General features: G+C 34.7%; 1 protein-coding gene across 3 annotated transcripts in view; it reads left to right on the top strand.

Annotated features, from left to right (window-relative positions):
* LOC129946942 (furin-like protease 2) overlaps positions 1-14,741 on the top strand; it is a 524,816-nt gene extending 510,075 nt beyond the window's left edge. For all 3 annotated transcript variants that reach the window (XM_056057326.1, XM_056057324.1, XM_056057325.1), the window contains 5 exons: positions 633-909; positions 1,685-1,884; positions 7,908-8,186; positions 8,284-8,495; positions 13,828-14,741. In XM_056057326.1, the coding sequence (XP_055913301.1) occupies positions 633-909; positions 1,685-1,884; positions 7,908-8,186; positions 8,284-8,495; positions 13,828-14,415 (1,556 nt within the window). In that variant the 3' untranslated portion in view covers positions 14,416-14,741. The remainder of the gene's footprint in view (positions 1-632; positions 910-1,684; positions 1,885-7,907; positions 8,187-8,283; positions 8,496-13,827) is intronic.
* Positions 14,742-15,075: the final 334 nt, after the last annotated feature.

Here is a 15,075-nt window from a genome sequence, read left to right as displayed (position 1 = left end):
ATAAAAAGAATCTTTTTTTTTTAATATTTTTGAGGTTATAGTTAAATCAGTTGTATATGACTTTTACCGTATTAACCGGAAATTAAAATTTTAAACATCAAGATAGGTCAAACCATGGTGAAGGTTGCATCATACCTTTACATATAAAATTAATAACCCCTCTCAGCTTTCAAGTGGCCTCCATATAAACAAATACTTACATATATCGATTGGATATTAAAGAATGGCTTTATAATGTTTTTATGCTCGTATTTATGTATTTTCTTGAATTCTTATATTTCGAAAATTAATTATACTACTCCTACCTCTACAACAACAAAATAAAGTACTCCTCTTTCTGTTTGTTTATATATACAATGAGGGCGTTGAGTTGTGTTAATAATTGATTATCTTTTGGGACAACCATTACCATATATGTAAGGAGAGATCCATATATTGTATAATACCTATAGGCGTTGAAGGCATCATCCATGAAAATGAAATATTTATGTATTTTCCATGGAAGGTCGTCCTCTATCTCCGGAATTTATGAATATTTTTTTCTTAATTAACCACCCACGTTTATATTGTATTTAAAAGGTGAAACACAATAACAAATACTTATTGTTGCATTTTTGGTTTGTTTCTTTCAGCTGAATACTACGATAATGGGCATTGTCATCCTTGCCACTCAACTTGTGAGTCCTGCGACGGTCCTACGGAACGAAATTGCCTCAGTTGTCCGCCAAGTTTGTTGTTGCAGACGAATCGATGCGTTAGCACCTGTGACGAAGGATTCTACATGGAAGCCGGTGTCTGTGCCAAATGCCTGCACACATGCACTCAGTGTGTATCACGGATGAACTGTACAACATGCGCCAAAGGACTTCAATTACAAAGTGGCGAGTGCAGGACTACTTGTGCAGATGGGTAATTAAAATCTTTTGTTTGTTCTCTTCTTTGTACTCAGCCCGTAGACTGTACAGGCCCATAGAACTATATCAGCATAACCATCATTGTCATCATCATCATCGCCTCCGACTATATCTCTACTTTCAAACTCACCCTAGGTCCTATAATGGTGGTGTTCATTTTGGTCTTTTTCATTCTGTTTCCTTGCCATCTCCAGCTAAAGCTCCATCTCCATGGTGTTTGTATTTGCCTTGAGAGATTTACTCCTTTTAGTAAAGGTAATATGGCCAATTTCCTCTGAATGGGTATATGGAGAGTATTTAATCAAAAAATATATGAATGTGCTTTGTGAGTTTCAGCAGCTTCAACGATATTACAAATTCCTGTTATATTTCTATATGTCTTCGTCCTTCTATAGATCTTTCAATTAAATTGTAGAACCGTTTAAAACAAAATTCTGATTGACATTGAAGGAGCGAATTTAAGGACCAAAGAGAAAGACACGTATAAAAGCTAAAGACAATTTTTATTGTAATTATTATTTGGAAACCATTCCTACCTTTTTTCACGTACATACATATAAACTTAACGTTATAAAGCACACTCAGAGAACATCAGTCACTATTCATCAAAAAGGAGACGATGATGGTGATGATGGTGCAAAGATACCTAAAAATACATGTGTATATGTATAAACTTTGACCGATGATGATATAACAAAAGCTGACCAAAATGGATTGCTACTGACTACTAACCTCTTATACCTTGACATGTTCTTCTTTTTTTATTACAGATATTACAGCGACCGTGGCACCTGTGCCAAGTGCTATCTAAGTTGTCACACTTGCAGTGGACCGAGACGTGACCAGTGTGTACAATGTCCTGCTGGTTGGCAATTGGCCAGTGGAGAGTGCCATCCTGAGTGCCCGGAGGGTTTTTATAAATCAGAATTCGGATGTCAGAAATGTCATCACTATTGCAAAACGTGCAACGGTAAGTGTACATCACAACCCATACCTAAAGCATACCATATACTTGTGTGGAAGTAGCCTTGGGAATATAAAAACGTAACAAATGTTTTTGGGTTACCCTTTAGAGTAATAATGATTTTGTGTCTTTTTTTCTAATTTTGTTTTTTCGATTGAAAATTTGAAGCATGGACAAAATTCTTTAGCCATCTCCATCAAGTTGAAATCTTATCTTGAAAATGGGTTTCACTCTCAAGAGTGATTCAACCTTCATCTTTGAATTTTATTCCTCGAAAATTAAACATTTATAAATCTTGAAATTGGCAACAGTGCGTGTGCTTGATACAGATTTCTTCAATATTCTGTGATTATACAATTTAACAAAACTAATGTTCATATACTTTAGATTACTCTCAAATCGCTCTCAAACTTCGCTTCCGTATTTTCGTCGTATTGTCAATATTTGCTTTTTTAAAAAAAAAAAGATATCTTAAAAGTCTATGAGTTGACGACATCAATTTTTCTGAAGATATTTGCACTAAAGATAACATTGATGACGTGGCTATAGAGCTTTTTTTTAACTATAACTTATAACTTAATGATATAAATTCATAAGTGATACGATGCACATCAGGCACATATGCTAATACGTATAGACATAATTTCAACATCATTAATGCAGGTTCAATTCAATGACAAAGTTAATAAATCTGCTTTATTAAGGGGGAAATAATGTGTAAGTGAGAGGTTTCATAAATCGAAGAGCTTACTTTCCGATAAAATATTGTCACAACCCGAGAGCATGACATTCACTCTTAATAATAAAGGACCCTTAATTTAAATTCGTCAGGAAATCTGATTATATATTATGGTATCCTTATAAATACTTGATTAAGAATCTCATTTAAATTACATTACAAGCTAGAAGTGGTTGGATTTTAATTTCTTTCGTTAAATTTGAGAAATGAGATTTTAAATATTGAAAGCAAAAGAAAAAGCAAATTGACATTTTGTTCAATATTTTTAATTTCTTATAATATTTAATATAGAAATATTAAATTGAAAATTTCATGGATTGAGGTAAATGCAGAGTTTGTGAATTAATTTAAAAAGAAAAAGGCTGGGATGCGACCCACACAGATAGCTTTCCATAACGCCTGTCGATGTGTCTTGCTTAAAACTTTATCAAAATATTCATAACAATATTTTGTGTGAGATAAATAATTGGAAGTCAATACTTGAGTCGAAAACCATTTCTTACAGTTTTATGCTGTTTTCGTATTTTTTTTTTAAGTTGCATGTTGAATTTTTTTAAATAAGTTACTAAAAACTATTAACAATGTTTTTCACATGATGAAATAATTTGATTTTAAAATATATTTTTGCGAACGAGATTTTTAGTCGATTACCAATTTTAACCAATTTCAGTAGCATTTCTTGAAAATTTTTATTTTGTGTATAAGCAAATACGGATTCGATTTTTAAAGAAAAAATACCTTGCGTTAACACAAAAAATTAGCATTGAATAAAATCATTTGAAGACAAAATCAAATATCAATTTTTACTAATTTTACGTATCGAGTTTTTCAATCAGAGCGCTACAAAAGTTATAACGAACATGCTTGCAGAAGTCCAGATGCTGAACCCAATTTTCGACCGTTTTCAAGCATAAATCGGCCGATACTGCTGCAATTTAACGGTAGATATTCGTACGAAGTTAATCAATAGTCGCTGACTTGTTAGCATACACCATAGATTTGACGTAGCCCCACAGGAAATAGTCTAACGGGCCAAACGACGGGAATGGTCCAGTGAAATACACGTTCTCCAAACTTGTGTCATTCACTGTGTGGCTTGATGCGTCGTTCCGTGCCGCCCCAATTCCTCCAAGTCCATATCATCCAATTGGGCCTAAAAATATTCGATTATGATTGAACAGTAACGTGCCGGTCTTGATCATCACGGAAGAAGTACGGCCCAATGACACCATGGGCCCATAAACCACACCAAACCGTAATTTTTTTCGGGATGCAATGATGACTAATTGAGTACGTTTTAATTGCTGCCTGACCAATACCGTATATTTTGTTTATTCAGCCAGAAATGAGCCTCATCGTTTAAAATGTTTATTCAATAAAAATTCGTATCATTTTCAAATTGTTGCTAAGTCCAATTCACGAACATACGAAGATTTTGGTGGTCAAGCGGATACAGTTCTTGTGCCAATTTAATGTTGTAAGGACTTAGGCTAAGATCTTTTCGCAAAATTCGCCACATCAACATCACAGAGATGCCCAAAGCTTGACAACGACGTGTGAGAGACACATTTGGGCTTTCTTCAATTGAAGCCTCAGCGGAAGCAATATTCAATATCACCCGTCTCACTGGCAGGGGAACCTTTAGTACTGTTTTTATGGATCCAAGTCTTTCCACTAGACGCTCAATTTTTGATCTGCTAGACCGATTATAACGATCATAAATGTGACGTACTGACTCCGAATTTCGGTAGTAAATTGTAATGATTTCGACTCGTTGTTGGCTCTTACATCTGTCCCTCATCAAATGGCAAACCTTACTAAAGAGAAATGTCAAAAGAGCGGCAAGAAAAATGGCGTCATTTTTGTTTTCTGCCCCCGGCGCTCTACTTTTGTAGCGTCCCTGTTGAAAAATGCTGTACCAATTTTTGTAGAATTTTATTTTTATGAAAAAACTGATTTGTATACAAATTATACTGAATATCGAAAACAATACTTTCTTTAAGTTAAAATTAGTTTACAGACAATATTATTAATTTTTTAAAAGATGTTTCAGCTGAAAATCAATTTCGACCAAGTTTTAGTAATTTTTGTTTAGGGTTTTATTTGTTGTACAAAACGTTTCATTCGATTTTTTTCAAAATTTTACTGACTGTTGAAAACAATATTTCTTATAAGATGAATTTAGTTTGAAGCAACTATTTTACATTTTTAAAAAGATTTTTTAAGTCGAAAATTAATGTTTACCAACTTTTAGAACTTTGTTTTTAGTTTTTCAATTTGTTTCTAATCATAACTATTTAATTTTGTTTTCAAAATTATTTTATTTTAACTCAAGTCGCTAGCTTTATCGGTTCATGAGATATTTTCGGCCATACAATTTTTTTGAAAGTCCTTTCTGCATTTTTCTTTGTTATTATCTGTATTTAGATTCTATGACGTCGAGAAGGTATTAATTGTGTACTAATGGTGAAAAAGGTTAGTCATACGCCACAGTGCACCTTCGTCATGTAGCAACTTTTTTCATCTCAGTATATTTACGTTCTTATTGTAATTTATGTGTTTTGTTTTTTGACTTGATACATTATAATAGGTAGGGGTAAGGACAAATTGAAAACAGAAAATGACCTTGTACTCGTTTTTAAAACGATCTCACGGCCACTTATAAACCATTTAAATATTAAAACACCGACAAATTATTCGGTCCATGGATATTAGTTTTGACTCTAAATTAAAAAAAAACAACATCTTTTAACTTTACTTTTTTTCACTTCTTGAGTTGTGATACAAGAATATTTTAAAACCAAAACAGCAGCCATTTTTGCCTTTGTTGCGTTTTTTCCCTATTTTTCAAGAACAAGAATCAAATTAATAATGAAAATTAATTATCCTAAATTCAATATTTTTTTACATTTGACTGAGTTTCTGCATTTACACATACCTTAATTTAAGACACAGAACAGTATGGGGTATATTCATAGTCACATTTTTAAATCCGAGTCTATTTGACCTGGAGTCTAAATTTAACATGTATGTAGGTTACACACAGCTGCTATTCATAAAGAACTTGCCAGCTCTGTTTAGTTAGAAACACGTTTAAGGGATACTCTACTACAATTTGGAAACATTTCACTTAAACCTATACAAGATGGCTTGTACAAGGTAAACAAATAAATTGCATTAGCGGGAGAACCAATATCTTTGAAACCCCTTAAACTATTTTGTTTGCTGTTAGTTGAGAAATTTTATGTAGTCCTGGTCTTAAGGCTTGAAAGCACTCAGATATTAGCAAATATTTCATTGATTTTTGATCTATAATATTAAGAAGGTCAATCATAAACTTGACAGTTTTTTTTCTCGAATCGATACCTTTCATTCATATCGTCTTCATCTATTTCAAAGGGGTCCAATCGGGTTAAGTAGAGCTTTCGTTTTTTTAGTTAGTAGCATTCCAACATCCAGCAAAATACCGAAATTTTGATATATCCTTAAGTCTTTTGACGTCACTTAATTTACTCAATCAGTTTTTTTATTATTGACGTTTAATAGATTAAGAAACAGCTTAAGCATAGATTCCATCTTATTTATTTTTAGACTCCAAATTATCGTTTTGAAATGGGTTTAAATTTTCTATAAATAAAGCAAAGACAAAATCAGAACTTATCAAAGAACTATGAATATTCCCCTATGTCTTCTTTCTAAAGGTTCGGAACGCATTCAAAATCATTATTTCTAGTGTTTTCATGCTGAGTTTAAGAAAAACGTGTTTGACGATTTTAAAATTCAATCTAGCAATCTACGGTAAATTTGAATATGCGAAAATAAAAAATAATATAATATATATTTTTTGAAAGAAGCGAACCCCCCCCCCCCCTCCTTCCTTATGAAGCTGTGTGAACTCAATAAAACAAAGTTTACTTTTCTATATAGGTAAGGCTTTGGAATATCAGATGTATCAACTATTTTCCTAAAAATCATAATGTTTTGATTTCGAAGGGTTTATGCATAGATCACTGAACAATTTACTCTAGATCTTTATTGATTTCAGAGGCAACCCATATTAGACGCTACATAAGTAATAAGCACAGAAACTGTTTGGATATACATACACATGTATGTCGTTTCACAACGTATCAACTGCTAGTTCTGGTGTGTTCGCTTTGTCAGACAGCAGTTGAAGAATCAAATATTTAACAACATTATATTTTAAATGGAAAAATCAGTTCCTTTGTTTGTTTGTTTGTTTGTTTGCTTGCTTGTTTGTCTATCCTTCACGTCTTAACATAGCAATATTATGACATGATTTTTTTGTGTGGTGGTAGTAGCGAATCTGGAGTCTGTTTTAAGCTTTTTTTTAACCCGGTAAAATATATCCTTCCTATATACATATATATCGAGCAGATCCGACAATAAAACTCATAATTAGATGTTCAATGTATTCTTTATCTAGAATAATAATTACAAGCATATCCTTAGATGCTGCCCTTTTTTCGACTTAATATCCTTGAATATCATTAGGCGTTTCGTATAATGACATTAAGTCACTTTTCATGAAAAGAATTACCTTTAGGCAGTACCCGTGAAGATGGCACAGGCAGGGATTGAACCCAAGACCTCTGGCATTACAGTCCAACGGACTAAGCATCATGCCAGGGGTACTACAGACACGAAACTATGTATAAAAACAATTAAAAATAGGAGAGTTCATACCAAAATTAGATTTACTATGACAATTGATAAGGCGCAAGGGCGAAAACCAAAAGTAGTGGGTATGAACCTAAAAAGCCGTGCTTCGTCCCTTCAACAAGCGACAACCTTACTTTTCGTTCCTCCTTGTTTCTGTTTTGATTGTGGAAAGCTTACCAACTAACTCTTGTTAACTTGCCCCTGCAATGTCTCTTTGTGACATTTTTATTTTCTTTTACCACACATTCAAAGCCGGCGCTGGTAACAGCTAGTTAGAAAATCTTTAGAAAGCCTAAAAATTGTCTCCACTGGTTGAACTTTATATTTCTGCTTCCTCTCTTATTATTAAGATATTATGGATGGATGTATATGTTATGTACTTCATTCAAGTTATCTTTATTGATTTATGAGAATATGTTTAATTCTGAGCATCCCGACGAGTTGCACTTAATTATTATTATACAATGATGAAGAGGGATGTCCTGTGTGTTTGCACAATTAATGGCACCCTCAATTTATCCCACTTCCTTACACACACTGTATTCATATATGTATAAAGTTTTTCATATAAACCATCATCATATATAATAAATTTTCCATCCTACAGGAGCTGGTCCATTGGCATGCACAGCATGTCCTCTTCATTTTATGTTAGACGGAGGCCTTTGCATGGAATGTTTGGGATCGCAGTTCTATGATTCACCAACCCAAACGTGCAAAACATGCCATGAGTCGTGTCGTTCGTGCAGTGGTCCTGGACAGTACTCATGTCAAACCTGTGCATTCCCTCAACACTTGGATCGTCTCAATAATCAATGTGTGCCTTGCTGTCCAACAGACTCAACCCCCGAGGATCAATCCTGTTGTCATTGTGATAAAGAGAGTGGTAAGTGAAAGCAGTTCAATGCGGTTGAATGCATTCCTCTTCTATTCTGATGCTGGATGTGTTTTATTTTTATGTTTGGTCTTTTTTTTCCTTGCAGGAGGATGCATCAATGCTTCACCAGCTGGGAAGCGTAGAATTGCTGCTGGAGCCGAGCAACAATTTGGCAGCCCATACAACAGCTTCGATGATAGCTCTTCGAATGGTGTCCTTGCACGTGTCGGTTCACCTCTTACGACAATTACGGCTATTGCGGTTGCCGGTTGTCTCCTCATTGTCACCGTATTCGCTGTCATCTTTGCCGTCTTACAGGTAAGCTTCATTATGTGGATACAAGAATTTTATGTTTGTTCTTCTATGCACTTCAATGTGACTATAAGGTGGCATAGTGTAGCTCTTAATGGTGAGCTTATTTCTCTTCACTGATGCCATGTCATTGTCGTCGTTATCGTTATCGTTGTCGTTATCGTTACCTACCTACCGTTCGGTCGCTCGTTGTCTTCGTCCTTGTCATTTGAGTTGGATTCGTATAGTCGGAGTTTGTATTTCTCTATTTTGAGAAATAATACTGAAGAAAGCCTTCCTTCCATATCATAACAAGGTTACACCAGAAACCAATTAACTATTTAAAGTTGCATCTGACGGTACCTGAACGAAATAGCTATAGCTGCAGCATCCAACATCAAAACAATCATCAGCATCAATTGCAGGAGAGGAAATGGCAGATGGTTGGACTCATGGTTGCACTGGAAATACCATATTCCAGCAATTAGCAGAGTGAATTACGTTTGAGTGTATTAAAGCTTTGACTGTTTGTCCTTCGTGCTGAAATCCGTATAGAATTTCTTATTAGACACTATAGTCAGCAGTTATGTATGCATTTAGTAAAGGTGATGGATATTTTTGTTCTTCAGGGTTTATTCTTAATGTAGGGTGCTGATAGTGAGGAATATGTTGTATTTTAAAGATTGAAATCTGACACTTGAAATTTATATTTCAAAATAATGTTTTCATTTAAATAAACTCTTGTGACATAAAATGTAAAGTTAAGTGAAGCTTTTATCGTCGAAACATAATTCAATTAGGACCACTTATTTAAATTATGTGTGCACCTAGGCCTAGGGCCTACCTAAGGAACACTAGAGACCAGGATTAGAATCATTCATAATGGACAAAAGTGTTATTAGGACAACTTATTTTGTTGGGAACATTATTCAACACTTCTCCTTGGCTGAAAAACGATAATAATAACTTATCAAACTTTCAAATCTTTTTACATGCCATTTGGACTGGAATAAAATAAATTTATAAATAGAAAAATGGTAATAACAATATTTTGTGTGAGACAAGAAGTTTTGTAAAAAATAGTTGTCAACTTAATTTTTCTAAAATATTTACTTAAAGTTGGCAACCATATTCGGCATTTTGAATTTCTGCTTCTGATCTCTGCTCCCCCTTGTGCCATGAAATCCCAATAGTATATGAGTCGCCTATAAACGGTTCGTCGTCTGACGTGGTAGATTAGCGGAACTGTCAATCGATCCTGTGTCAGACCGCATCTATCTAAAAGAGGAATGCCTCTGGTGGAATGAAGTTGCTCAAGGGTGCACTCTCAAAATACTCATTGTTCAGATAGAATGCCCCGAAAATTAAATTCTTGGTGGAAGACATAGCTCTTGCAATGTGACCTCGAACGAGTTTTATCACAAGATTCGGCTGTTCGATATAAGCCGGTACAGTGTCGTAAATACTGCCGCTCGAACACCCGAAACTTATCCATCTGGGAAGGGGCCACGTTGAACCACACATGACAACCATAAACGATCATCGGTCGTATGAGGGCCATGTAGCAAATTACCTTCACTCTGGGGTCAAGCCGACTGCTAAAAAACAGCCATTTCGTCAGAGCGATGAGGATGACTCGTCTGGCCCTGGTCAGAGCAGCATTTATATGTCTGTCGAAATATAAATACTAATCTAACCAGATACCGAGGTACTTCACTACACTTTTGTTCGCTAATGGCTGCCCGTGAAGATCAACGATGACCATCTTGAGCCAATTCTTGCACGTATCCCTCGTAGGTCCAGTCAACGGAGTCCGGAACAGAATTGTCTCCGACTTCTGGACATTTATTTTCAGTTTCCAGTGGTCGCAAAATCGCTAAATCTTATCGAAATCACGCTACGAGAGAATTCTAATAACCTCAACCTTTTGTGCCGTTCTTTACGCAATTATCGTCGGCGTTTGCAACTGCTTTTGTAAGACTACCTATCAGAAATGTCGCTGGAGTAAATGCTGAAGAAACTCGTCGAATTTACCGCTCCCTGTTGAAGACTATTTTTACCTAATCAAGAATGTTGTTGTAGAAATTACATTGCCACTTTTGACAACAAACTTTCAACCGTTAAGCGTATCATAAAGTATGTACAACAATGGTTTGCTTATGCCAAGCCTGCTCAGCCTTAGGTATAGACCCTATAACCATACGGTGTCAAAGGCCTATTCCAAATCAACCAGAACAGCACCTGTGCATTGTTGTTTTGATTTAATCCATTGGATATCAGAAACGAGTTTAGACGCAGCATGAATTGTGTCATGACCCGCCTTGAACCCGAACTGTTTATTTGGAATTATTTTGTTGTCCGCAGCCCACTTAGTCAAAGCCATATTGATGATCTTTTCGAAAACTTTGCTAATGCTCGGAAGAAGGCTTATCAACCGAAGATTCGATGGGTTAGAATTGTCCTTTCCCTTTTTCTGGAGAGGATGGACCACAGCGGTCTTCCTATGCTCTGGATAATATGCATTTATTGAAGAGTGTGGTGTAAACGTCAATTGCCTCCATCGGTAAATGTCTTAGTATCGACATCGACACCTGCTGACTCTTTGTTTTTGTGTTGAGGATGAGCTGAAGCTCAACGTCATTGAACCGCATGAAACCTCGGTTGTCAGATCTTAATTGATTAAGTAGGGCTCTGTTTTCCAGGTCGTTGTTTGGGGCGAATGCTAACATTTACCTTGTGCACTTGCTGAAAAGCAGCTCCCTTAAAACATAATTATCTTCATCTAACTCTTACTGAAATGTCATTGTTTTCTATTCCCACCATTTTGCCACTTCTAAACTATTGTCCAAATTTCATATGTACCTTAGTACAACTTGAGGTATTAAGAATATTTACTGTATCAATGTAATAAAGCTACTGAAATTAAAGAAATTTAATTGCAAGCTTTAATATATTTAAACCCGCACTTAACCTGTTTAAGGTTCACATTAACGTGTACCTAACTCCCTTAAATGACTCTTAAAGACCATTCCCTATGACGACGGGCACATACACAAAATATATAGTAAAATACACTCACAAGCCAACTTGCTTGATGCCACTGTGACTGCTGCCTGTGGATTGTGCAATGTGCTTGCAAGCACGCAAGAGAAAATCTCTATGTTTATACTTCCATTCGACATTGACATGTCCTGAATAGGCCTGCCTTACCTACATTTTATTTAATTTTTATTTTGTTTGGCTTTTTTGGAATTTGCCAACACGCAAACCAACAAAACGCTCTTAACGGGGAAATCTGATAAATTTACCAGGTGGTTAGCCAATTTGGTAGTGGCTATTCGTCATGTACCCGAGCACACGAGCACCCGAGAGCAGCGAGCAAAGGACTCTTTTCGGGATCGGAATATCCGTTCTGTTATTCGTTTATTTAATTCGCTACTTGACTGCCGAAGCGGATAATTGGGGAACCCATAGAGTACACTATTTCGTCGAACTTAAAAGGTCTTTCCGGTTCTATACTACTCTCTATGCACTTATCCCATATAAAAGTAGATATACGCCAAACAAGCAGTGGCCAATGCCAAATTATTTATGCCTGGGTCATTTCATAAGCAAAGTTCCACCAAAAATAGCCTATTCGAGGAATCGAGGCATCTAGGTTATAACTATAACCCTATACTGATTCTATTCCTATTTCGAAACCATTCAAATGGAGGGGGTATCAATGTATGAACGAACATAGGTTTGGGGTAGGCAAGCGAACAATCAGCGGAACCTAATGTTATTTTGATGTTTCATCGATTGAACGGCAGCGGACGTAAGGCTGACGTTTAGTGTCTACTTCTGCAGCCTGCATTTCCAGGAAACCCTGGTCAACTAGTTTCTAGTTGAATGCTTTCACGACGAGCACTCCCGGCTTAATTTTAACTGGGCAAACTTGAAAGCTCTGCCAACACGCTAGGTACTCGTATACGAGTATTATGGAAGCAGGAGAGCTGCTACATGAATGTCAGTGGTGAATTGTGGTCGACCAACAACAACGTAAGGGAGCTATTTCAAAGTCACGTATTTTGTTTGACGTATTTGATATCAATTGTCGTGATATATCGCTTTTGGCACTCTTCAGATAGACAAATTATTCCTGGTTGAATGGACGGGACGCCTCATGATTTGTTAATTCGGTCTTCTGATGAACATTGTTCAAAAAAGATTTGGTCATCGTCAAGCCTAGCCAAGCCACTCTAAAGCCAAGTTGTACCGCCGCCGCCGCTGCTCCTCGCCAGCTACCTATGTCGGTTGGCGCATAGAGTCGTCCTTCATACAATTAAATTGGGATAGCGAAACCAGAACCAGATGTACAAAAGCTGTCAGAAAAGAACAGCATGATAAATGTCCCGACGGAAATCACAAAGCAAGCATTTATTCCGTATTTTCTATATAAGATACTAAGTTGGATATTATGGCTTGACGTAGCAGCCCGGTGGAGGTGGAGGCGGTGGCGACGGCAGTGGTGGCCGGCAGCGTGTGTATAGCTTCGGTATCGTTTGATAAGGATACCTACAGCTAACGGCAATGTTGGCTTTGTTTGGGTATTTTTGTGTGAGATTTTTTGTTGACTAATACCAACCTCCTTTTTTCTTCTTGTTAATAATGTGTGCCTTTGTTATGACTGTGTTCAGAGAGATATGGTTTGCTTTGGAAGGAAGTGAATTTTTTGTATTTTTCGTTTTAGGACTCGATGACTGAAAAGCCTGTTAGGATTTTATGTTTGCTGTTGTTTTTTTTTAACATCGAAAACAAAACAAAAAAAAATATTCTTTTCAGAATGTAGAGACCAGGAAAAAATGTTTGTTTTATTTAGGAAGGAGGTGGTATTATACCAGCTTCCCATCATCAGGGTAACTTCCATGCGTCCTTTTTTTAATATGAACAAAATTTTGAGAGGTAGACATAAATGAAACAAAACAAAAGGCTTTCAGCGCTTTGAGTCCAGGATAACCTACAATTCTATTTTAAAAATAGATTTTTAGTTATGGATACCTAAAGCACTATAACCTAAAGCTTGATTTTAAATTTTTTAACTTTCTTACCAAAATTCACAAAACCAATTTAACAATTGTTACTTATGTTTGGCTAAGGGAATCGTGATGTGTTAAAACTTTAAAAGAATTTTTGGCTTTTAGGTTAGGTTTTAAAGTTAGTCAAATACTGTAATCTAAAAAAAAATGCTCCAAAACCAACATTTCTTTTAATTTTAGAAATTAATATTTTGACTATACAAATATTAAACTTATTTGTTTCATATTTTCGTAAAGGTAATAGTTTCAAGCTAATATTTGTTTCCTTTTTCTATTTACAGCGTTCAAGTAACAATTCATTGAACAAAAATCACAGCGGTATTCGATACAATAAACTCTCAACAAAAAAGAAGCGAACTCGGCGAAATTCCTCTTCAACATTCTTAAAAATGGATATAAACGAAGATGATGACGATGACGACGACTACGATGAAGATAATAACGATGATGATTTAGATGAACAAGACGAGGAAGAACAAGAAGACAATATTGATGAGAATGACCAAATTTCCACTTCAGGCTCCATTGACGAAGATGACAATGAAATTGACGTAAATGAAGAAAGTTCTAGAAAATTTAAAAAATGTAAATCATCTTCATTAAGAAAACAACATCAACTCAAAGACCAAAACATCACAGCTGAAGAAACACAACCAATAATATCACGAGTACATTTAGCAAAAAGTAAATCCAATACAAACCGAACAAAGAACACCTCAAGGCTTTTAGCCAAAAAGAATAATCAAGCAGTAACTTCTTTCAATAATAAAAATTTAAATAAAAAACTTCAAGAACAAAAAGAAGACGAAGAAGTTGGTTTTAGGAAAACCGACGAAGTTGACAAATTGACCTTTAATATCCACACATAGAAATGAAAACTAATTAATAAAAAAATAAATAAGATTATCTAATAAGCAAAATTAAAATGAAAAATAATAATAATACAAAAAATTTAAGACGGGCTCTTTACAAAATTTTAAATGTTACTTTTATTATTTTTAATTATTTTTAACCTTTGAACCTATTACCTACCTATTGTATTTTTGTTTGTATATTTTTAAATGTAAATTTATAGTGATTTTCTTTTTTTTAAATCAGTAAAAAAAAAACTGAACACTTCAAATTATTTTTTATACACTTATACCTTTTTATTGTTTATAAATATTTACCATGATTTTAGTTTTTATATTATAATTTAAATTAAACAAATATACTCCTGTATTATAATTGTGTTTCTTTTTTGTTTCTTTTAAATATTTTTACAAAGCTTTTTGCTTAGTTTTGATTTAAAACATAAAATTTTCTTTTAAAGGGGGAATAATAATATGTATAAATAAAAAAGCTCAAGGGAAAATTTAAAATCAAAATACTATAATTTTAAAATAGTTTATTTGTTTTGTAATAAATTCTCTCCATTTCCAATGCGACTCAGTAAAACCTATTCAACTTTTGAGGGGACAACATTTGATAATCAAATTATTTTAAATATTTTTTATTAAATTAATAATTTTAAAAATTAATAATTAATT

The sequence above is a fragment of the Eupeodes corollae genome, chromosome 2 (assembly GCF_945859685.1).
Source record: "Eupeodes corollae chromosome 2, idEupCoro1.1, whole genome shotgun sequence".
NCBI classification, from domain to species: Eukaryota; Metazoa; Arthropoda; class Insecta; order Diptera; family Syrphidae; genus Eupeodes; species Eupeodes corollae.
This window is presented reverse-complemented; position numbering and strand designations above follow the sequence as displayed.